Source organism: Maylandia zebra, linkage group LG23, assembly GCF_041146795.1.
Source record: "Maylandia zebra isolate NMK-2024a linkage group LG23, Mzebra_GT3a, whole genome shotgun sequence".
Classification (NCBI taxonomy): Eukaryota; Metazoa; Chordata; class Actinopteri; order Cichliformes; family Cichlidae; genus Maylandia; species Maylandia zebra.
Window position 1 is genome coordinate 7,583,605 of NC_135188.1, and position 24,504 is coordinate 7,608,108.

General features: G+C 43.8%; 1 protein-coding gene across 2 annotated transcripts; it reads left to right on the plus strand.

Moving 5' to 3' along the window:
• The first annotated feature begins 733 nt into the window (after nt 1-733).
• On the plus strand, nt 734-23,363 carry prrc2c (proline-rich coiled-coil 2C). 2 transcript variants are annotated; one of them, XM_004557225.3, is made up of 34 exons: nt 734-1,129; nt 7,199-7,368; nt 7,788-7,962; nt 8,151-8,260; nt 8,600-8,719; nt 9,032-9,330; nt 9,443-9,522; nt 9,732-9,868; nt 9,977-10,064; nt 10,663-10,846; nt 10,992-11,610; nt 11,703-11,875; nt 12,129-12,399; nt 12,501-12,711; nt 12,819-15,284; nt 15,932-16,092; nt 16,181-16,335; nt 16,420-16,810; nt 16,916-17,001; nt 17,086-17,280; nt 17,386-17,643; nt 18,192-18,284; nt 18,387-18,488; nt 18,590-18,761; nt 18,856-19,077; nt 19,219-19,340; nt 19,432-19,586; nt 19,672-19,903; nt 19,989-20,099; nt 20,226-20,408; nt 20,491-20,591; nt 20,819-20,945; nt 21,048-21,290; nt 21,382-23,363. In XM_004557225.3, the coding sequence occupies exons 2-34, from the start codon at nt 7,254-7,256 to the stop codon at nt 21,646-21,648; spliced, it is 8,424 nt and encodes a 2,807-aa protein (XP_004557282.2). In that variant the 5' UTR covers nt 734-1,129; nt 7,199-7,253; the 3' UTR covers nt 21,649-23,363. The 2 variants fall into 2 exon arrangements, with proteins under 2 accessions (XP_004557282.2, XP_076736697.1); XM_076880582.1 differs by having other exon boundaries at nt 19,228-19,340.
• The last annotated feature ends 1,141 nt before the right edge of the window (nt 23,364-24,504 follow it).

Genomic DNA, 24,504 nt, shown 5'->3' on the forward strand with positions numbered 1-24,504 from the left:
CACCCAGCCTGCCTGCACTCTCTTCTTCACTGCTTTTGTGCACCATCGGGATGGATGGTTGACTCCAGGTAGATTTGGAATCATTATTCAGAATCAGAATATTTTATTAGTTCTAGATGAAATTATGTGGTCACAGTTGCTCCAAGACAATACGAATAGTAGTGACCAGGTTAAAGTACCAATATTAAATATTACAAAATATTACAAAATAGCTCTAATAATCCAGATAGTTCTAATAAATAAATATCCTGATATATTACAGAGAATTGAAAGTTGGACTTAAGGTGACCCTTTTATACATTTATAACGGGTTTTTGTCTCTGTAGAAGATGAACAGATATCAGGTTTGTGCAACATATGCAGTGTATGCTTGTGCTTTTAGATGGGATATTGTTGCACATTAAAACTTTTTTTTAAATATATTTATAGACGATGTCAAGATCTAGTTGAAATAAGATAGTTATGGGGGATTGGTTAATTGTGATCATAAACAAATCAAGGTTCAGTAATACTTACATGTTGTATTATTTTAACTCAGTATAACAGAAAACAATTTAATTGCAGCGTAAAAAAAGGATACCTCAGAATTTTTCAATTATCATCTCAATTAATTATAATTTTTTAATATAAAATCTGAAATCTGGAATTTCAATCAAATGTTGGTGCACCTGCACGGGATGTGAGAAGCTTTTAGAGAGGGGGATGTCAGAAAGCATATCTGGCAACCGCGGTCTGCCATCTTTGATTGTGAGACAGGCCGCGGCGCGAGCGGGGCCTCACTCAACTACAAAAACGGTCTGGTACGAGATAACGGGTGGGGAGACATACGGAACCACGAGAAGACTGCGAACCGGTTCCCGCTGTAACGGCCGAGCAGACGAGAAGAGACCGGTGGCGTGAAACTGCGGAGAAGACAGAAAGTGCAGGACCGCGCATGTGGAGAGCGGTTTGTTGGCAGCCAGCGAGCGGAGTAGCTAACCATCGTTAGCCGAACTGGGTTAGCAGGCTAGCCAGCTTTTGTAATCCGCCGGCCAGACACTCACTGGTCCACTACAAACCAGGCCGAAACCGGATTTCAAGTAAAGCCGTACAGCACCCGAAAGGATAAAGGAGGCACCGGCGGTGGCAGGTGGGTCTGTGTGTCATGCAAGTTGAAAGTGTGAAGTTTTGTTCAGTCACTGATGGGCTGGTGTGCACACAGCGTTAGCTGGTTAGCATGCTTTGGCCACTGACGGGCTGGAAGTGGAGGTGATGGCGACTAGTAAGAAACGGAACTGTGCTAAACCGTGCAAGCTGACGGCCTGCTTTCAAACGCCACCTATAATGACATTTTACGTTAAAAGCTGGCCCGTTGGCTGCGTTATAATGTTGGCGGTTTTGTGCCTAGCTTTTGTGAGAGTGAGGTGATATTTGAGCCCGGTTTGGTTGAGTTCCGGCGAATAGGGCCTGCACTCCCCTGCCGGTATGAGCCACCCAGCCCACCACAGGGTCGATTCATGGGGAGAGATGGCCTGCAGATTCATGAATGGCAGTAATTTAAGAAAAGTAAACTGCACGGAACAGTGAAACCTTTATATCTGATCTGGCATTTAACCAAGGAACATGTCCTGGTGTTATTTTCCTTTATGTTAAAATGAAACTTTAGCGCACTGCTTTCATTTCCAGCCATGATGAGGTGCAGATTTAACGAATTGTGGTCGTAAAGAACATTTTTACTCTGTGAGTATGCATGTTGGCAGGGTTGAGTTGTCTAAGACTCCATATGATTCATAAGCATCTCTTGGATGTGGAAAATACTTGGAAGATAATTAATTGGCTTCATGGTGATGCTTTCTGCTTATGCATTTTAGATTAGTAATGGGTCTACATCTGAATGGTTTCAAGGAGGCCATTCAGGGAAATATTGATTAGAGTAGTACTTATTGATCCACCAGTCAGTGATGGTGCCTGATCAGAGAGGCACAGGGACAAGAAGGGAACAGTCTTTGGGAAGCAGTGATTTATAAAGATAAAGAGAAGTTATTTTTATCCTTCATTTGGCATAAAAAAACAACTTTAAAGGGACTGATATCAGTTTACTTTTTTATCACACCACTTAATCCCATGACATGACTTTAATTCATTTGAATGTCCAATCTAAGCACCTACCCATCCTCATACTGAAAACAAAACCATACTTCACCTTCTTATGGGCACAATGGAATTGCAGACAATTCCCAAAGGAAATGGATTCATTAGGATTGATGCCATTGAATAAACATAATAATTTCCAGTCCTTTCACCCAGCTTTATGTTCACTGTGCCAAAAACACTAAGCAGTCATTAATAATGGCTTACTTAAGCCTCTTTCATTGGCCCTGACCAATGTGGATGTCAGTTGATAGATGCTGAGTGGGTTCTAATTATTAATGTTTTCTATTTATGGGCCATATCATGTGGCAGGTTATTATTTGACAGATATTGCTGGCAAAGTCGATTGTTGACAGGGCTTATTAAGGGTTTAATATTTTCTGTATTCTCTGCATTTTCTCTAACTTTGACTGGTGTATATATAAATTGTAGCCCATTATGGCCAGTGTAGATTCTTCTTTTTCTTTTCTTCTTCCTTTTTTTTTTTTTTTTTTTTTAAACTGCACCATTACAGTGCAAAACATAGAGGACCATCAAGAACAAGACTGTTAGTCACATTACAGGTGAAAAAGTACTGCTATCAAGAAGAGACAAAACAAATGCTTTGTAGTAGTAATCATATTCTAACGTTTATTTAGTTGTATTATTGCTGTAAATCAAAATTGCAATTGCATTATGACCAAATTAATCATCTAGCCCCGCTGCAAACAGAATGGTGTAGACATCAGCAATATACAGACACGTAACCTCAGTCTACTAAACTTGCAAGTAGAGCTCACCTGTAAAAGGGAGTCTTGCAAATTAAAAAAATTATTTTTACTAGAGATGCACAAATTAAACTTGTCCAGTTTCGAGTTGAGAGAAATCACACTGCTCAGCTTATTGTTACCAACACCGGAGTCTCTATTGGACCATTATTTAATCCAAATGTCAGATCAGCGCATCCCTTGTCCTAACCTTCATTTAGAGTGCCAATAACCACACAAAACCAATAGTGTTCCTAATTTTTGAGTGTGGATTTATGAGCAATTTTGAACTCTAGTCATATTTCATTGCAGAATAATGTCCACATGTGTTTGCATAATGTGTGTATACATTGTTCTAGTTAAGTGGTTGTATGGCAGTTTACTCTGACACAACCAGCATACAACAATTGATTTTGCACTGCAGAACCACACCACTTTCTTATCCACCTTGCCTGTTTACAACTTCCTGTCACAATGTTAGAGGGGAGCAGGTGGCAGCATAACATCTGAGACCCAGTAGTTACCTGGCATATTTAGTTTAAGTATGTCTTTTCCTGTCAAGTGAGGGCAGCACTGTTTAAATGTCTTGTTAATTAGTTATGCTCTACTTTCAAGTGTAAGCACAGTGGCGACAGTTATTAATGCCTTCTCAAATGTGTCAAAAACATCATCTTTGTTTATTAACTTTGTTATCCAGAACAGGAAAATATTTTCACTGCCAACATGCTAGAGCTGAGCGAGTAATAGTTTTATTTTTAATTAAGAATTTGGGCTTCCAGCGATTATTTAAAAAAACAAAAAAAAAAAAAAAACAATTAAGATGAACTATTATTGTGCTGTATTATGTTTAATAGTGAAGCACTGGACCGATCTTGCTCTGATGTGAAACTTGGTGTTAATGTTGCCCTGTGGTGATTTTGTTACTGCAGTAGTAATCCTCAGAATGAGAGGAACTACAGCTTTGCTGCTGACTTTGGTCTCCCCTCTTCTGTGTTTGCGGGCAACTTTGGGGCCACATCAGTTGCCAATAACCTGTTTTATCTCACTCTTTTTAAAATTCAACTCAGGAAAAAAGCTAGTTAAAGAACATTTTACAGTTAATTGCCAATTATTATTTTCTAGTGTTTCATGTCAAATGATTCTGATCTTATTATTTAATAAATATCTGATCTAGACTCAGTAATTTTACCTTCATTAAACCGTCAAAATCTCTGAGAACTGCACACAAACTATTTGATGCACAAAAGAAACGCCAAAGTGCTGATAGTTTGAGTATTTAATAAGGGGAAGAAAAGAGCTCATGCGTGTAAACGCTAATGCAGAGCAGTTGCAGGTGTGCAGGGTTGCACTGGAGGTCAGGCTAGACAAATTAGGGCTGGAGAGCTGGGATGTTATTACAAATCTTTCTCTCTCACTCCTAATATAATCATTCAAAAACTCTTACAATATAGTCTCTTTAAGTGAATGTTGATTAAGAGCAAGTCCACAACATATTAAATACTAAATTACCCCATTTGGTGTAGAGAGCTCATTCTTGAGTAACTTCAGACTTTGGATTTTTATAAATGTGCTTGTTGAACGTTTAAGAAAAATTGTATTCATTAATGAGCTTAACAAAAGAATCTTGATTTAGTTTCCCCTGTGTTATTCTTATCATCTCAGGTTAATAGGACCTGTCAAAACTTGTCACCACTGTAGCCCCTTTTATCACTTTATAAGTGATAAAAGAAGAGCATCACTGGAGGGACACAAAAAGGATTAACCACAATAGCTGTTTTACATCTGTTATCTTGCTTTCATAAGTCATCATGAAGGCCTTTACTGATAGTTATTTTATTTTTTTTACCTCCCCTCGTGCAGAGGGATTCCTACTCAATCACCTTGGAGTTAGTGGCACCTGATGCCAGTTCTCTACCTGCGAGGGGGTTTGGTTAGACAGATCCTTTTTGAGGAAACAGCTGGATGAAGTTGAGAACTGCCCTTATAGAAATGTGGCCAGCAAACAAAAAGCTTGAGTGAAGAATTGTCTGCTAATAAACTGATTGTGGGTGCCTCTGGGGAAAAAATGTAAAATTCTAAAATGAGTCATAAAATCTATTTTGGGGCAATTAATAAACCTGGTCTAAGTTGGGAGGAAAAAGAATGAAGAAACCAACAAAAAATAAAAAGGTTTCTTTTTAAAAATGAATAAATAAGCTGAACTGAACAGAATGGAGATGTGTTTTTGGTTTAATAAAGGCACTATGGATTTGTATTGGCTACCATCGCTACAGAAACCAGGGGTAATGTTCATACTCTCATACTTACAGAAAATAAGAGGAAATCTTTTTGAAAGTATTTTGTAAAATGAGAGCCACATTGTCCTGAATATGATTTTTTTTTTTTTTTTTTTTTTTTTTTCCTTTTAAGTTAGTTTGTTGGTGTTCACCGGCAGCATTTTGGATAGTGTGGACTGATCTGAGCTGTCGGCTCCCCCAAGCGCGCACATACACACACCAACATAATCTCACACTTACAGACTATGTTACACCACTTCCCCCGTTAATAATAAATGACCTTTGTGTGACATAGGAAAGACACTGCAGCTGTAAATGTGTCGCCTCTCTGTTCTTGGAGCTGCTCACTCCAATTCACTTTCTGGTGTTTCCTTTTCTTGGTTACTGAACTGTGTATCTTAAATCCTACTCTATTTCCTGTCATCGCCCCATTGCCATAACTGAGCAGAGTGCCTTTTCTTGTGTCATTTCTTATGTTGTCTTTGTACTACTAAAAGGTTTTGGTGGGTATTCTTTTTTTTTTTTTTTTTTTTTTTTTTTTTTTTTTTTTTGGATAAAAGTCATTATGGCTACGTTCACACTGCAGGCAAAAGCGCATCAAATCCGATTTTTCTTTACCCTCTGCGACCCATATCCGATCATGGTATGACAGTGTGAACGGCACAAATCCGATATTTTCAAATCCGATCTGGGTCACTTTCGTATGTGGTACTGAATCCGATACATATCCGATGTTTTAGAAAGCGACTGCTGTTTGAACGGTCATGTCGCATTAAATCCGCCTTTTACGTCACTGACACAAGACAGACGCCAATTATCAGCGATTAGTCGACTAGTCACGATTACATCAACTATCAAAATCGTCGACGAGTAATTTAATAGTCGACGCGTCGTTTGAAGCTTTGTAAGATCCCAAAAGACGCTGGAATAAGTAGCAGGATTTAAGAGTTTAATAACGGACAGAAACAGAAGATGGCAGCACTGCATGTACAAGGATACCAGCTGCTGTTAAACCCCGAAGAAGAAGAAGCTGTGTCCCAGTATTCATAGCGCGGCCCTGCTCAGTTTTCAACAATGGTGGCAGCTAGTTGGTTTTAATATTACTCTTATTATTCTTTCATGGTCACAAAATAAACTTAACAGATTTTCAGGTGAGAATATAACTGTGTAAACCTCAAATATTTGCTCAGTTTATCAAGAGACCACATATTTTCCAAAGCGCTCCGACGTTTTTGGAGACGTCTTTTACCCACCAGCTCGATAGCTAACCGGGGTTCAAGGCTCACTAGAGCCCGTGAGAACACCGGACTCGCGGCAAATCGTTTTCAAACCCACCACAGTCTTTCGCTACTCAGGTTAAACATAATATATGAGTGACTTGGATAACTTAAAAATTATATTGTTTGGCTTTTTTTAGTATTTCATCTGTTCCTGAGTAAATCGGTTTGGCTGAGATTAAAGTTATCGTTTTTACACAGCTGAATAAACGTCAAACAGGCAACTGATTATCAGAAGTGTGACATGCTCGAGAATATACTCCGATGTCCTGTTATATTTTAGATGGCAAGGAGCACACGGCTGAGTTTATTAAACTCCACTGAAACAATCTGCACATTTCATTAAAATTTAATAAACTATCATCTTGTCTTTATTTTTAGTTAGCACATACCTTACACACTTAAAGCTGTAAGCTAATGATAGTTATATAAGAGTAGCAGATGCTGGTGCAATAAGCTGTACATTTTATGTCCAATGGGTGCATGATCTGATTAGTCGACTCATCGCAAAAATAATTGGTGACTAGTCAACTATCAAAATAATCGTTTGTGGCAGCCCTACTTCCAATTTGGCAGACCATTAAAAGATGATCTGCTCACTAGGTGGATCAGGGTTCATGCAAGTTCATTATGAGTGTTAACGTAGTCCCTGGAGGGAAAACCCCTTTTAAATTTAATACCAAGTCAAACACATTGGTATTTTAGCCAATAAACTTTGGGGGGGGGGGGTCTCTTCTCTGATCTTATTTTTCTCTCCCTTGTGCTATAGGAGGCTGGTTCTGGGGGCGAGGCCAAAGGACCAGACTCAATGAGTTTCCAGCGAAATGTCCGAGAAGTCAGGGCAGAGCACCAAGGCAAAGGATGGCAAAACAAAGTATGCAACCCTTAGCCTCTTCAACACCTACAAAGGCAAATCTCTGGAAACCCAGAAAACTGCAGGTAAGCTTCCAGTAATAAAGCATGGAAGCAAAGAATTGTAGGATATTTTTTTTAATCTAATTATTCTAAGTACTCGATGAATCTTTGATTTGGCTTAACTGTTTTTATATTCATGTTCATAGGCAGTTATGAGGTTGTTTGTTGGTATACTTCAGATAAAGAATTATACAGAGAGAATGCATATAAACAAACGGGTATCTTTTGTCTGTGTTCTTTTTAATTGTCAAGTTTATCACTGACGTGTTGGGACTACACTGCAGGCTGCATGAGGAGCAGTGTGACAGCTGTGTTATGAATAAATCCAAAATAAGTCAAACAAGCTGACCCCTATTACTCATGTGAACATTGTTTAAAAGCAGTTCAGGGGGGCAAAATATCCTAATCTTGATCTTCTTCTGCATAATGTTTCTTCATTCCAGTGGCTGCCAGACATGGGCTCCAGAGTTTGGGCAAAGTTGCTGTCAGCCGGCGCATGCCCCCTCCGGCCAACCTCCCCAGCCTGAAAGCAGAGAACAAGGGAAACGATCCCAACGTCAACATTGTCCCCAAAGACGGCAGTGGATGGGCATCTCGAACTGAAGCCGGGGAGGAGAGGTGCATTTAACTTGCTTGCATTAAATATCTTAGATCCACATTTGTTTTTTTCATACAGAGGAAAATAGTCTAAACGTTTTACCCCAAGTTACTTAACAGTAGCTGTAATTATCTAATATAAAGTGAAGTACCATTCATATTTCAGATTCATGTTGTTGAAAGCTTTACCCTGTTTTTATGTACCATAGGCAACAGGAGACACCACCACCTCAAAACAAACCAGCAGTGGTCCAGCCACAGGACCTTTCTGTTGGGGGCAGTCGTTCCTGGGCAAACAGCAAGCAGACACAGCTAGACGGTAAATATGCGTACCATTTGCTCCGTAAGCCTTACACCTGCTCAAAAAACTATTATCTATGTGTACACCATGGTTGTGCTAGGAAATTATGTAAAAGATTGTAAACAGTATCCAGCACATTCCCTACTTGTGTTCACCAAACAAAGTCCCAATCCTCAGTCTGCCATTATAGTCCGCTTGGAATGCAGATCATTTGAACTCTGCATAATGTAATGTTAGGGTGTAGAACTTCTGTGTACCAAATTGCGGATTAGACCCTTCAGTGCATCTGTAAATGACTGTTATATATTTAACCTTGTGATTTCTTCACATTTATAATGATCTGCTTGTCCTGGACAGGTTCTCCCCGTGTGAGCAGCCATTTTCACCAGGAGTTTCCCAGCTTGCAGGCGGCTGGTGAGGTCAAGGACGGTCAAGAAGAGGAGCCTTATGGACCAGGCCCAAGCCTTAGACCTCAAAGTATGGACACAGCCACGACGGGGGAACGGGGGGGATTGCATTCACGTTTGCAGTTTTCTCTTGTTATACAATATTTAAAATTTAAAAAAAAAAAAAAAAAACTACACTTTTTGAAATATTTTGGGGTGTTTTCTTGTTTGTTTGGTGTTTTTTGGTTTTGGTTTTTTGTACTACTTGAACACTACAGTGGCCCTCCAATGAAATGACAGTGCCAGCAGTGGCCCACAGCTCATTTAAGTTTGAGATCCCTGGTCTAAAAGATTCCTAACTGTAATCAGACAATTAAAACCTCTTTTCTGTCTGTCCTGGTAGATGTTGGCAGTTGGCGTGAGGGTGGCGGCAGGAATTTGAACACTGCACCTAGCCCCCCGGAGATGGAGAACAGGGCTGTGGAGGAGGGTAGCACGGCCCCTGGTACCTCTACGCCACCTGTCGAAGCAGATGAACCTGGCCGAAACACAACCACTGATGGCCAAAGGGAGAAGAAGGATCCCAGGGAGAGGTTACCTCCCTCTGGCCCCCCTCAACCTAAAGTTAATGGAGGCCAACAGCCTCCTGCTGGCGTACCAACTCACTTTGACCCTGCTTTCAGGAGCATGATGCCACCTTATGTACGTAATATTGTTACATATTCTGGATGGGCAAAACAAAAATATCACAACTGCAAAAACTAGTGGTTGTTTTTCTTTACGCTGTGTGTTGATTGCTGTCTCTGTGATTTAGATGTTCCACGCCTATCCGCAAATGTCCTTTGGTGCAGGGCAGGGGAACTTCAGATACCCTGTACCACAAGATGGGGCAAAGTGAGTTTAAGGGATAAGCGCTTGATACTTGGATTGCAGAAAAAAAAGATCAATTTTGAGTTTTTATTAGTACGGTATTTTTGGATTATTTTAAACATGAAACATTAACATCATTACTACACAAATTACATGATCACAGAAGCACATTGTGTACACAAGTAATTTATGTATTTGTTAGGTTTAAAAATCAACTTTCCTTTATTTTTCAGGGCTCCTCGTTCAGCACGACCTCAGCAGCCACCCCCACAATCCTGGCTTCAAGACCCAGACAGACCCTCTATTATCAGTGCAACTGAACTGAAGGAACTCGACAACTTGGACACTGATGCTGATGAGGGCTGGGCAGGTCAGTAGATTTATATCTTCTATAAATGACAACATCTAATTGTAATAGAAATTTGTGCGTCTCTGATAATTCTAGCTTCTTATCAGTCATGTCTATTTTGCAATTCAGGAGCTCAGATGGAGGTGGACTACACTGAGAAACTTAACTTCAGTGATGATGAGGAGAACCAAGCTGCTAAAGACAAGGGAGAAAACTGGTTAGCATTTTTTTTAATATATTCATTTACTCATTTACTATATCCTGCTTTTACTTTTTGTGTTCTTCACTTGCACCACACAAGTGTTTCCCAGTATTGGCAAAATTTGAACTGAGTTGGTCCAAAGTTTTATTAACTTATGATTAATACAGATGGCTACAGTAGGGGAAACAGTCGTATGCATTTGAATGAGGTGGACAACATTATGAATGATTGTTGGTAAATGGACCAATACACGATAAAACAGTGCAGTAATGGGCAGTTGTTAAAGATGATTTGCAGCGCTTGACCATTCATTCACTTCCATGAGCAAAGAAAGAAATTGATATTCACATATTGCTGGGAGGCCACAGCATGAGAATGGTTGTTTAATGGAAGCATTATTGTCACTTGTTGATGGGCAAAGTGGCAAATAATTTATGCAAAGTGAAATAATAAAACATTTTTTTTATTTTAAATGGAAGTTTGGCTGCATTTGTGGTGAAGTCATTAATGAAACTAGCAATTCAGGTTAGTTGAAAATTGGGCATGCGTGTTAGGTGTTTGTTTGTTTTTGTTTTTTTTTTGTTTTTTTTTTACTTAACTATCTTCTTTTCAGGGAATGGCTGGGTAAAGTGGATCGTATGAGAGCTCGGCCAACGGACGGTCAGGAGGGCTGGAAGGAGGGATCTGAGGACCGTGGAGGAAGTAAAGCTTCATGGGCTGAGAGTGTTGATCCCAGAGCCCCATCACCTGGGAGTATGGGGCAATATAATAAATCAGCTGCTACACAGGACTTTCAGGTAAAGCATGTGCAAGTTACAGAAGCCTACTATCATGTCTTAATTTTATTAACACTGTTACTTCCCCCTCACCGCCTGGACCCGTTTAGGGGAACGTAACAACACTGTGATCACTTTGTTTATGACTTTATTCTCCGTTTTTCAGGCTGGCAGTCGCTCTGGTGGTGGTGGAGCTCAGCGTGGGGGCAAAGCACAGGCTGCAGGGGCACCTGGTGCTGAGGAGGATTCTGAAGCCTGGCGGCAAAAACGGAAAAAGTCTTCTGAAATTTCTGAAGCTGTAGAGCGAGCAAGACGGAGGAGAGAGGAAGAGGAACGCCGGATGGAGGAGCAACGACTTGCTGCTTGTGCTGAAAAACTTAAACGTTTAAATGAAAAACACCGCCAGGCTAATGAGGGCAAGCCTTCCCCTGCTCAGACCACCAATGATGAGGCAGGAGCTCCCCGTGAGGAAGCATCTTTATCAACTCCTCCTGTTTCTAGTCCTGCACCTTCAGTCCCAATTTCACAATCACAAGCCACAGTCATGCAGACTTCCTTACCTGAGAGAGGGGAGCGAGATAGAGCAGAACCAAATGCTGAGGAAGAGGTTCACCTGCCTCGTCAGCCCACCCCGCCTGTCCAGAGACCTGTAGCCTTAGCTCCAGAGCAGCCACAGGGCGAGGGAGAGACCTCCTTGGCTGAGGTTGGTCCCATAATGGACGAGAACCAAACTGATAGGACCTCAGTGCCAATCCGAGACTATTTTAACATGGAGGACAACAGAGGTAAGCTAACTCTGAACAATGATCAAGTTGCAAAAAAATTATCTGACTACCACTTGTTAATTAATGCCAATACTGTTTTTGTTTTTCCACAGTGGATGAGCCCCACATGTCTTTGCCTCACAAGGAAACCCCTGCTGGTGATGAAGTCCCTATTGCACAATCACCGCTGGAAGGGGAGGCAGCAGCTGCTATGCGTCCTTCTGTCATCTCAGGCTATTCCAAACAGTTTCAGAAGTCTTTACCACCTCGATTCCTCAGACAGCAGGTAAGGGTTTGGCCTTACTTGGTAAATCATTATCTGGTTGTACCATAGGCTAGTTGGGGATCTTAGAAGGCCTGTCAAGCAACATTTCCACACCTGAGCTGTTTCTTTGCAATAGCTTTAACTGTGACATATGGTGATCAGGTTGAGCGCTTGGTAGAATAATTTGATAAGATGTGTCCGTTTGATGGGTTAAGTTGGCTTGAGTTTTTTTTTTTTTTTAACATTTCTTAAATGTTCTTCAATGCACTTGTAGGAACAGATGAAGCAGCAGCAATGGCAACAACAGCAGCAACAGCAGAGTGGGGGCTCTGTGTCTCCCTCAAGTGGTGGCAGCGTTCCAGCTGCCCAACAGCAGCAGCAGCAACAACAACAGCACCGCTCCATGTACCAACCCATAGGCCCTCACCACCAACACTTGGCCTCCATGGGATTTGATCCCCGTTGGCTTATGATGCAGTCCTACATGGACCCTCGGATGATGTCAGGCCGGCCACCTATGGACATGCCAACTAACATTCACCCTGGTAAGTAGATATGCAAAATAAATTTGGTGTGGGTGTGATAAGTGTTGCTGTGTGGGGTTTTTTTTTTGTTTTTTTCAAAGTACATCTTTTGTCAACTTCAGGGAGGATGCCACCTAAGCAGATTGTACGCAGGGAGCCAGGGGACAACTCAAGCTCTAGCTCGGATTCATTTGACCACTTAACCCGACCAGTTCGTGACCACGGCCTGGCCTCAGACTCACGGATGGTCTGGGGATCAGACCCATACCCACAGTCAGAGCCATTACCTTCTGTGACTCCTCCAAAAGGAAGGGATGATAACAAGGAGCAAAGGTTAAAAAATATTAATTGACAGAAAAAAATATGAATGGAAGTAATTGGTAATTAACTTCTTTCATGCTTTAAACATCTCAATTAAAATTTGGTGTTTTTATTTATAGGATGGATTCTGGTTTGGATCTGGACAGGGGTCTTCCAGCTATCTATCCCCAAGATCACGGTTCATTGGACTCTCGTAAAAGTAACTTCTTCCGGGACCCTTCAGAGTCTCTATCAGCATTTACGCAGGGCCCGGAAGACTTGCCAGGACCTCTTGACAGAGTCCCTGTAGGCACAGGTTTTGACCCAGAGGAGCCAGGCTTACCAAGTGGGGAGGAGGTAGAAGCTCTTGGCCAAGCCATGCTCCAGAGAAATGTCTCACAGGGCTCCAGCCACTCTCTTAAGCTTGAAGAGCCTAGGTTTGACGGGCTACCCCTGGGAACAAAATCACTAGAGATACAGGAAGCAGGGGAACGAACTGATGATAAGCCCCAGAATGAGCTCTACTCTCAGGCTGCTGTAACAAATAACAGAGCTACCCCTCCTGCTGATGGATTACACAAACAAGAGAAGTTGCCTCTGCCAGCACCCAGCAAGCAGAAGACTGAGCTGCGGTGGGGTGGAAGATCAGGAGCTGGACGCAGAGAAGGACCAGGAGGAGACAGACCTGCACGTAGATCTGGGCCAATAAAGAAACCTGTCTTAAGGGACATGAAAGAAGAGAGGGAGCAAAGAGAAGAAAGAGAGAAGCGTCATGAGAGAGGGGAAAGAGGGGATAGGCCCAAAAAGGAACAGTCGTCCAAAGCTCCATCTGCAGCTGCTGTTGTATCAGAAGACTCCAGGCCTCACGGTGAGGGAAAGAGAGAAACTGCAGAGGCGGAGGAAACTCCAACTGCCCATCAGAGGGCCAGAGACTCTCAGCCTTCTTCTGGGGCTCCCACCTCTTCTTCTCAGGAGGAGAAGGTGGAAAAGGCACCCAGCAATGAGAAACATCCAGAACCCAAACTGCCCTCTCGGAAAGAGTCCAACCTCCCTCCACGTTCCTACCGGCGAGAGGAAAGAGAGAGGGGGCGAGAGGAAAGAGAGAGGGAACGAGAGCGGGAGAAGGAAATGGATAAGGACAGAGAGCGAGAATGGCCGGCAGACTCAAATTTCAAAGGTCGTGGTCGAGGGGAGTATTATTCCAGAGGACGAAGCTACCGTGGGACTTACAGTGGTAGAGGCAGGGGGAGTCGGGGTAGAAGCCGGGCAGAATACCCCTATCGAGAGCCCCGATCACGCTCAGATTTACCATCTGCTGCAGGTGCTGCTGCCTTTCGCAACAGGGAGGAAAGTGAAACGCGAAGTGAGAGCTCGGACTTTGAGGTTATACCAAAACGTAGGCGGCGCCGTGGTTCAGACACAGACTCTGAAAGTGAAGGCGGGAGGGAGTCTGCCAGTGATACTGGACCATCTGACCGTGAGCCTAGCACCAAACCTAGCCGTCCACTGAGAAGAGAGCTCCCTGGGGAGGGCCGCTCAGTATCTCACAAGCCAGGCTTTGGACCACCTCACATGGGGGAAAAGGTTGGATCAAGAGCAGATGATGAAAGCCGCCCCAAACCAGGATTCCTTCCTAAAGGAGAGCCTTCTCGGCGAGGAAGAGGGGGATTATACAGCAGACGAGGTGGAGCGAGGGAGCGTGGAGGCCCACGCTCAGCCCCTCTTAGACGACCAGCACCCAGAGAACCTTCGTCCCAGTGGCCCTCTAAACCCATGGAGACATTCAGGCCTGAAGATGCAGAGTCCACATCAAGATTTGACAATCCTCCTACTGACCGACGACCCCCAAAATCTGAGGGGAAGAAATTTGGGGAGGGGGGTCCTCAAAGTAGCAGAGAGAGGCCTCGTCGATCTAGACCAGCACGGCCCCCAAGGCAAGATAAACCGCCCCGCTTTAGGCGTTTAAAGGAGCGTGAGGCTGCAGTTTTGGCTAGTGGAGAGTCAGCCCCCAGTCCCCCTGTTTCTTTACCCTCAGTGCCTCCTGCTGCTGCTGTGCCCAGCACTGCAACTGCCCCAATCCCCCTCTCCCCAACTCTCTCTAGAGCTCCAGGAACCCCATTAACTGTGCCTGCAGAAACGGCAGCCTCTATGCCCACACCTGACCTGCCGTCTCCTTTAGAAGCGCCTTTGCCTGATACAAGTAGTCCCACTATTACTGCTGCTGGTACCAAGTCGCCTGATTTGTCAAATCAGAACTCGTCAGATCAGGCGAATGAGGAATGGGAAACTGCTTCTGAGAGCAGTGACTTTAATGAAAGGAGAGAGCGAGAAGAGAAGAAAGGAGCAGTGGAGCCTGCTAATGGAGCAGCTACAGCATCTGCACCAGCCCCTGCACCACCCCAGGGCTCTTTGACTCCCAGTAAAAGCTCACCTGATGGAGGGCTGACACCAAAACGTGATGGAGCTCCTGGAGCCAAGAGGAGCTTCTCGAGTCAGAGGCCTACAGAGAGACAGAATCGTAGAGGCAACAGTGGAGCCAAACCAGGGCGCAGCTACACAGGGGGCAAGGGAGAGAGGAGAGGAGGGGCCAAAGCTGGCCGCAAAGGGTGAGTGTAAGACAATGAGGCTTTTGTCACTTGCACAAAGAAGTTGAACAGAGTTTATTTTCAAACAATAAACCATGTGTGTAGTTATTATGCCTAATTAAGAGTTCAACTGAATAGCACCAGTGCAGAATGTAAATATCGCAGTAGTTTGAAGTGGCATGTTCTTGTTGTTTTAAGTTCATGACTGGGTTTCTTTCCCTGGTAAATAAATCTGGAAATGATCTTGTTAAGATGAAAGAAATTTCCAGAAGAATTTCTACTGGAAGTGCATTTAAAAAAGGAAAGGGGTATAATCATCATAGTATATTTATTATACACAATCAGTTTTATGGGATGTAGGAACTAAATTCAATCCTTGTATTTGAGCTTTAAGTTTTGTTAAAAGGGGCCATTATTTCTGCAATTATTTAGAAGGATTCTTCACTCTGGTGATCAGTATGCTATAATTGGCTGTCATAAAAGTAGCTAAATACGGAATCAGACTGGTGGTATTTTTAGACTTTTACTGTGTCTCAGGTTTCTGAAGGAAAGCAGAAAGATTCTCACTGTTTCTTGTACAAGCTGCCTGTGGTTTTGTTTTTTGCATAAATATACAGGAATTAAAGGTTTAAATGTTTTTGCTTTCTACTTGTCTCTTAATGAAACAGCCCTGCAGCCCAGAACTCAGAGACAGCAGCGCTAGCACCTGGAGGAGCAGCCCAGCGACCTGCAAAAGAGCAGCCTGCGCGTCGCAAAGATGAAGCTAAGCAGGCCACCAAGAAGCCCAAGGAGAATGCTCTTTCTCAGTTTGATCTCAATAATTATGCCAGTCAGTAAACATGCTCATAGATTAAGCCTGTACTGCACTCGAGCTGTTTATCACTTGAAAACTGAGGTTAAATTTGTTGTTATTGTAGGTGTTGTGATTATTGATGACCACCCAGAGGTTACCACCACAGAGGACCCACAGTCCAGTGCCAACGATGATGGTTTCACAGAGGTTGTCTCCCGAAAACAACAGAAGCGTCTGCAGGATGAAGAGAAACGGAAAAAAGAAGAGCAAACTACTCAGGTGGGGGAACGATAGTTTGTGTGGTGCAATGTTTAAAGTTAAAAAAATGTAGGTGTGTAACTAATATCCACACATGTCCTACAGAACTGGGGTAAAAAAGGCCCCGGTGAGAAGAGCAGAGGAAGTGGAGGAAAGCTGCCACCAAGATTTGCTAAAAAGCAGTCATCGCAGCAGCAGCAGCAGCAACAACAACAGGCCCCTCAGTCTCAGCCTCCTGTAGCTGCTGCCCCCCAGGCCCAACAGCAGCCTTCAGTTCCTGCTGCCCAACATCCTCATCATGCCTCCTCCCAGCCTGCTGCTTCACCTCAGACTCTGGAAGGAACAGTGGCTCCTCTGCCTTCTGTTCCACCTGCTGCTGCAGACTTCACGTCAAAGAGCCTACCCCCTGCACCTGCACAGACACACAGTACTCTGGGTACTGAATTGTGGGAGAACAAGGTAGCGGGTGGTACCGTCCTTCCGGATGTCAAGAAGCGTGAGTGGAAAAGTTCATTTTGGTCTTAATCTTTTGACTCTTGAAATTATCTTTGGTTGAATTGTGGATGGCTTTCTAATCTAAAATATACAATGTTTATTCCAGTTGGTCCAATAAGCCCTCCCCAGCCACCTTCTGTGAGTGCCTGGAACAAACCTCTTACCTCCTTTACTGGTACTGTCTCCTCTGAGGTAGGTAAAATGCTTCTCGCACCTTCCTCTTTATTGTTTTAATGCTTTTGTCACACGATAAACCGTGAAACATGTGTTTTTTAGGGTATAAAGCCTGGAGCGGAGGGCAGCGTGGAGCTGGGGATAGACAGTATTCAGTTTGGAGCGCCATCATCTGCAGGCAGCACTGACAGTGATGGAGTTCCTGCATTGCTTGAAAGTGGCTCTGAAAACAAACTACCTGCTCCCAAAGAACAGAGACAGAAACAACCTCGAGCTGGCCCAATCAAAACACAGAAGGTACACATAGTCTTCTAGAAATGCAGTTTTGTGTTAAATGACACTGGCTTGTGTCATTTCTGTAAATATTTACTCCAGCCTAAATGTTTAATCACTTCTCCTCAGCTACCAGAGATGGAACCAGTGGAAACCAAGGAGTACAAGCCAGGTCCCATTGGTAAAGAGCGCTCTCTAAAAAATCGTAAGGCCAAAGATGCACGTGGAGGAGAAGCTGATGGGATGGAGGGAGGAGTACCTGGAGGAGGTGCTAGCAGAGCAGCAGACTCCAGTCCTCCCACTAGCGACACCACAGTACCAGAGCTGGGTGGAGACATTGAGGGCATGATCACAGTCCCCTCAGCAGAGTACAACAGCAACTCTAAGGTATACTACAACTGTTTTACAACCGTTCACATTGAGCTAGATGAAGTCCTGCTATAATTAACCCATATAGTCTGATGACTGAAATGGGGGAGAGTTTAGTTTATGTCCTCAATTTATTGTTTACAGATGGAGCTAAAAAAAATACAATGATAAAGAAACCACTTCTCTTCAGACAATATCAGGTCATTATTGACTGCATGTAAGCAAACACCATCCATCTTTTGCTCACCACACATTGTGGTTACTGGCAGGCAACCAAAGTCTGTTCAAATGTGATCAGTTAGTAGCACTTGGGCTACAAGCAAACTACAAATGGAAATCAGAGAACACCGGGCATCAAATCCTGTCCCTCAAACTCTGTTGAATGACTTCATTTGGGACTTCATTCATGGCTGGCACAATATTCAAATTATTACTTAACCAGTGATGTTTTTTCCTCCCCAAAATTCTTTACTTTTTCATCATGAACAACATTTAGTTAACACTTATAGTACTTTTGTTACTCTGTTTTAATATGAATGCCTTCATATTAAATTATTGTCCCTCAGGAGTCTGTCACTGACTATACCACCCCCTCCTCGTCGTTGGCCGACAGCGTTCCCACAGCAGGCAACAAAATGGAAGAGAGTTTAGTGGCCAATGTGAGTATATGTCTTTACACAGGCTCAAAATGTTACACACCATTTTTAATTTGAGGAGATTACGTCTTTTTTTTTCCCTCCCTCTGGTTCTATGTTTTTTAGGTGGCACTACCGCACTCATTGCCTCTCCCTCGCCGCGAGACCCTCCAGCAGAGCTCCAGTCTCAGTACAGTCTCTCCAGCTACTGTTGACCTAACACTAAAGGTACACAGATGTACAGAAAACTCTAAGCAACATTATTTTCTGCAAAATTTTGTTCTCTGAACCATCACTTAAACACTTTTTTCTTTCTTTTACCTCTTCAGATGGAATCCGCACGCAAAGCATGGGAAAATTCTCCAAGTCTGGAGAAGAGTTCTCCTGTCACCACCTCCTCATCCCCCATCACCTCCTGCGCTTCCTCATACTCCTCCTTCTCCTCAGCCTCCATGCCACAGATCCCGGTGGCTTCTGTTACCCCCAGTACCTCACTATCAGGTAATGTAACTCCCACTCAAACATATCCTACTTCCCACAGTATTGTTTTTGCAAACTTGTTAAAACACATCTTTTAATCATTTTCACCTCGCAGGCTCTGCCACTTATACGACATCGTCCCTCAGTACCAAAACCACCACAGCCTCTGACCCCCCTAACATCTGTAAGGTGAAGCCCCAGCAGCTGCAAGGTGGAAGCCTGTCCTCTTCTAGCAATAGCAGCAGTAGCAGCAGCTTCTCTCAGCTTGGCTGTGTGCCTCCCCTCCTGCCCCAGCAACAGCAGACCCCACAGGTGTACGTCTCTCAGTCTGCAGCAGGTGAGGAGAAAACTTCTGTTATACAGATTTTAAAGGTTTTGTTATTACATATTTGTGTGTGTGTGTGTGTGTGTGTGTGTGTGTGTGTGTGTGTGTGTGTTTCTGTTTCTGTGATTGATCTGTAATGTTTAACATGTGTAGGTTCTGCAGCTCAGATTCCAGCCTTCTACATGGACACTAGCCACCTCTTCAGCACACCCCATCCTCGTTTGGCTCCTCCTTCCCTGGCGCAGCAGCAAGGTTTCCAGCCCGGCCTCTCACAGGTAGGAATAAAACAATACAGTTAAGTCTTTAGAGAAATATTAAAAGACAAAACCATTATTTAAATTTTTTTCTTCTTCCCCCACCTTATAGCCAACTGCCGTGCAGCAGATTCCCATCCCTATATATGCTCCTCTGCAAGGTCAGCCTCAGCATCAACACACTCATCAGGCTCAGCTAGGACTCAGCGCCGGCCCTCCAGTCTCACAGCCACAGGACCTCTTTAGCTCTTCACTGCAGCCTTACAGGTAACGGCATCACAGGCTTTCAGTTTGCTTCTCCCTTCCCGCCATTGTTTCTTTCATCTCATTCTTTGGTTTTGTCATCCATCAGGTCCCAGCAGGCATTCATGCAGAGCAACTTATCACAGCCCTCTATGATGCTCTCAGGACCATCCCTCCACAGTTATCCTGGTGTGCAGGCACCTGAGCTGGGCAAGCCTCAGTCCAACTTGGCTTATCAACAACCCTCCTCCACCCAGCACATTCCCATTCTGTTTGAGCCGCAGCTGAACCAGCCCTCTGGCATGGGTGGGTCTCAGCTCATTGATACACACCTGCTGCAGGTAAACGGAAAATCATATGGACAGTGAATTTGATTAATTTGTATATGCATGCATTTCATCTCACTTTTTTGTGCCTTTGGTTCAGACTCGACAGGGAATGAATCAGCACTCGAACATGTACTCAGGGCAGGTGCAACAGCATGGTCAGAGTAGCTACTACAGCAACACACAGTCACCCAGTTCTGCAATGCAGCAGGTAACCTACATGCAAAAATAACAAATAATAATAAATTTATGAACCTGTTCTGGGTTTTAAATGTTGGACCACACTTTATTTTTCTTCTTCTCACTTGGGGTTACCATTGTTTTAATTTCTCCCCAGGTGACGGTCCCTCAGCTGTCCCTGCCTAACTTTGGCTCGGGTGGAGGCCAGCCCCTCTTGGCACTACCTCCCACTCCTCCCCAAACCCAGCCCCCCAATATCAACCGACAGCCCCCAGTCTCTCAGCCGTACCGAGGCATCATGGGCCCCAACCACAGCATGATGCAGCCTCCCACCAGCAAGGTATTGAACCATCTGTATTTGACAATTTAAATAAACAGAAGTTTTTACGTGAGACTCAGTGGCTTATTGTGACGTGTTGTAGATGGACATGGATATGAAACTATTTGGCAGTGGGATGGACGTGAAGCCAGGGACTCCTCCTGTCAGCGGCAGGAGCACTACACCCACCTCTAGTCCTTACAGGTAAATGCGTAAAAGTACAGTTAACATTGTTATCATTTTTATTTGAAGCCTTATTTAATGTGGACAAAACAGAAGAGAACAAACTGTAATGAAAACCAGTCATTTTATATAGATATTCCTGTGTCACAAACTAAAAATGTACCTTAAGGCGCTTCTTATTCTCAGGAGTGTTCATAGGTTTTGTTAATATCATGTTTCTGTAATGTTTCTTTGACTTCTCTCTGCAGGGCCAGCTCCACCTCTCCTAGCAGCCAGTCAAGCAAGATTAACAGTATGCTCTACCAGAAGCAGTTTCAGCCCAGCTCTGCCGGCATGAGAATGACGCAGCACTTTCCTGGCCAGTTCAACCCACAGGTAATAATCAAATTTTGTTTTTCTTTGGTAACTTGTATAAAGCACTAATTTTGAACTATTAATTCCAAATGATTGAGTTTATTCTGCTCCCTTTTTATTCAGCTTCTGTCTCAGCCCAGCATAGTCTCTCCTCTGGTTCGCCCTCCTCATGCTAACTCCTTCGCTGGAGGTGTCCAGCGCTCTCCCATGGGCCCTCCAATGTCACCCAATGTAAGCGGTGGGCTCATGCCTCACCCCAGACCGCAGCACCCACAGCACAGCCACCACTCCCCACGGGGACCACCTGGCTCAACCCTTGCACCCAGAGGCACGCAAGCAGCTCTAAAGGCTGAACAGGACCTAAAGGTGTGTCTGCTGTTATTTGTTTGTTGGAGTAGCCTGTGCAGTCTAATGGATATATTAGTTGAATTATTTGTATTTTTCTTTCCCTCTTTAGGCAAAGCAGCGGGCTGAGGTGCTCCAGTCCACTCACAAGTTCTTCTCAGAACAGCAGCAACAACAGCAGCAGCAGCTCAAGGCCCCGCAAGCCAGCAAAGCATCTCGAATCGATCAAGGAGGAAAACCCCCGCTTGACACATCAGCTCCAAACCACCAGACAGGAGGCGAGCGCCCAGATTCTGAAAAACCCTCCGCATCCACGGCCAAGCCCATACGGACTGGCCCCATAAAGCCGCAGGCCATCAAACCAGAGGAGGGAAAGTAAAGCACTTCTGACCCTCTTCAGATAATGAAACGAAAGGATGGAAGAGTGAATCTAGCCCCATTCACTCAGCCACCACCTCACATCAGCCCCGAGGACAGCGTGGGGGAGGAGTTGGGTAGAGATACAGATGGTAGTGGTTACTGACAGTAGGCCCTTTGGAGTGTAAACAAAATCCTCTTCCTCATCTTCCTTCCCCCGTCTTGTCCCGCTGTAGGTGGGGGCATTTGAGTTGGGTTGTTCCATCACATTTAGCTGCCGGTAAAGTTGCTGAGCAAGCTGTTCCATAGAAATCTACTGTGACGGTAGATGACGAGAGAGTTGGGGGGAGAGAGAGAGAAATCTGAAATTTGCTGCTGAGTTTGCCATTTTTTATAGCTCCTCATTTCTGTTCAGTTTACCCTCCCACCCACCAAATAGGATCACACATTATATCAGATCCCTGTTTTGTTAACAAGAGAATGAATCAAATTTGATTTTGTAGTTGAAGCAATCTTAAGATGTCATTTAGTGAAGCACACGTTTTGTTCCCCAATCTCCCATTATAACTAATCCAGAGATCCGTGCAGGCGTGCACACCCTCTCGCTCAACGGTTTGATCCGATTACTGCTCGAAGATATGAATTCTGAAATCCTGTTGTCATTTGTTTTGTTTTCTTTCTTTTTTTTACCAGAATTGAAATGTGAAAATCGCAGCTTTTGATTGACTTTAATAATCGATTGAGTTCTTGATTCGTCTGCCTGTGAGCCTTTGCTCCTGCCTTCTGCTCTCATCTCCTTGCCTGAGATTTTACCGATGTGTTGGGGTGGGTGTGTGTCGGGTCTGTGCGTGTGGTAAAAACAGAGGGAGAGCTTGTAGCTGGACTCTCCTGTTTATTTAGCCAAAGGTTAAAGCAGAGCAGAGATGAAGTCGCAGCCTTTTTAAGATTGCTGAGATTTGAGTGGATTTACAGGTTTACATGGATGATGTATGATCACTACTTGCAGTTGTTCCAGTGTAGGAGCTGCTGTCACACACACACACACACACACCCATTCACTGCTTTCACACCCATCCTTGCTATCACACAAACACACACATACACACCTCACTGTCAAACACCGAGACCTGCTGCTATTGACTGATTTTTAGAGTTTAGCTAGAGTTTAGCAGGATAGGGCTGGGTAGAGGAATCAGTGAGCCGATCGTTTAAAACAAATCTTTGTGTGTGTGTGTGTGTGTGTGTGTATTGACCTTTATGGCGAGAGGGAACAGGAACAGGACGGAGAACAAGTTTAAAATAAAAATAAAAAAAGACGGAGGGAGAGAAGCCTCAAATTCTGAAGTGTTTGGGCAGAAGGACAATTATTATTTTGTTGTCTTTGCTGATGAGAGCAATCAGTGCTGTTTTCTCTCTGCCTCACCTCCACTGGCTGCCCCACCCACAATGCTCTCATCTTGGGGTTGTGGTGACAATGGTCCTTCAGAAATGTACAGTAGTATGCGCCCTGAGGTGGTGAGGGGACTCCTCACGTCTACCCTGGTTGAGGGAAAAGTCCTTACTCTGGAGGGGGGATTAGGGAGGGAGGGTAATGAATTGTTTGTTTTGTTTTGTTTTTGATTTTATTTTATTTTTGTTGTACTTGTACAGGGGTTTCATCGCTGTATTAAAATATGTACGGTCTTATTTACATTCTCTTGGTTTGGTTACAGAAACTAATAAATAATATACTGTTGAGATGTTTTTCAGTGAAGTGTGCTTTTTACTTCCAAATCCTTTTCGATGATCATGCTGTGAAATTTCTAATCAATTTAATTCGGGTTTTGATTGCATCTGACCACTAGGTGTCAGTAAACACCATTTTAAATGGGAACAATGGAGAGCTTACATGAGGAAAACCCATTTTCTTCTAGTTCCACCTTCTTTTGAAGAGCTGATGGAAAGGTCTTATGACTGGTCAGTAAATCACTGATGTTTTATTACCCCTTAACCCTCTCAGGCTTAAATTAAACTTTTTGTTGCTAATGCACAACCAAGTCCTGCAGTGGTACTTCTGAGTAAAAGAAACTCATAAAATATGTATGTTGGGTAATCACGTTAGTATTTAACTGTTGCAAATCTGCAACGCCTGCCTGGAGAGGGTTAAAGTCACTGCTTGACCAGGTTAACAGGGTTTTGTCTCGAGAGAAAGTACTTTAACCCCTGGAGGGTCTTGGGTCGATTTGTGGCTATTTTTCGGCTATTTTCAAATTTTGATTACCTGCCATTTGCACAGTGTTGAATGGAATATAGCGAAAGTCTGCAAAAAAAAAGTTTGGTCACATTTACTGTTAAAATTTCAGTATGACTTCCGGAAATTAGCTTCAGGGGCTAAGCTAGCGATAAACTTACGCTATTGATCCTAGGGTCGATTTGTGCCCCATTGAAACCCTTTATAAACGCTATTTTTCACGGCAAAAAAAATACGGTCAAATCGATCTCGATCGGTAATGCTTCCGCTTCCGCTTGCAGTACTGGCCTTGGAGTTGTAATTTTTTTATTTGTCCACCGGGTGGCGCCCTTGCTCCACATTTGACCCGGGGCTGGAAAACAGCGGGCTGCTTAAAGAGACCTGCGGGAAATGACGCCTCTTTTCCGGCGTGCTGCCGCGGTTTCGCCCGCTGATCGTGCGGGACAATTTTCGGCCCCAGGACCGTTTGAGGTTGGATTTTTTTTTTTTAAATCAACAGGAAATGACGTATTTGTTGTGACGTGGTACCGGATGTGTGTGTTGGAAAAAGGGGTCCGACGCAACATGCCCCGGTCATCGTCGCGAGTCAACCCGGGAGCATGCACCGATTCCGGGCTAGAGGAGGAGCATTTGCCGCCTGGAGACTAT

Bases quoted from the DNA above. Each gene is read 5' to 3' on its own strand.
- prrc2c (XM_004557225.3), top strand. From the start codon at position 7,254: ATGTCCGAGAAGTCAGGGCAGAGCACCAAGGCAAAGGATGGCAAAACA. The intron at 8,720-9,031 runs GTATGGACACAG...CTGTCCTGGTAG, and splicing joins CCCAAGCCTTAGACCTCAAA to ATGTTGGCAGTTGGCGTGAG. The intron at 17,281-17,385 runs GTACACATAGTC...ACTTCTCCTCAG, and splicing joins GCCCAATCAAAACACAGAAG to CTACCAGAGATGGAACCAGT.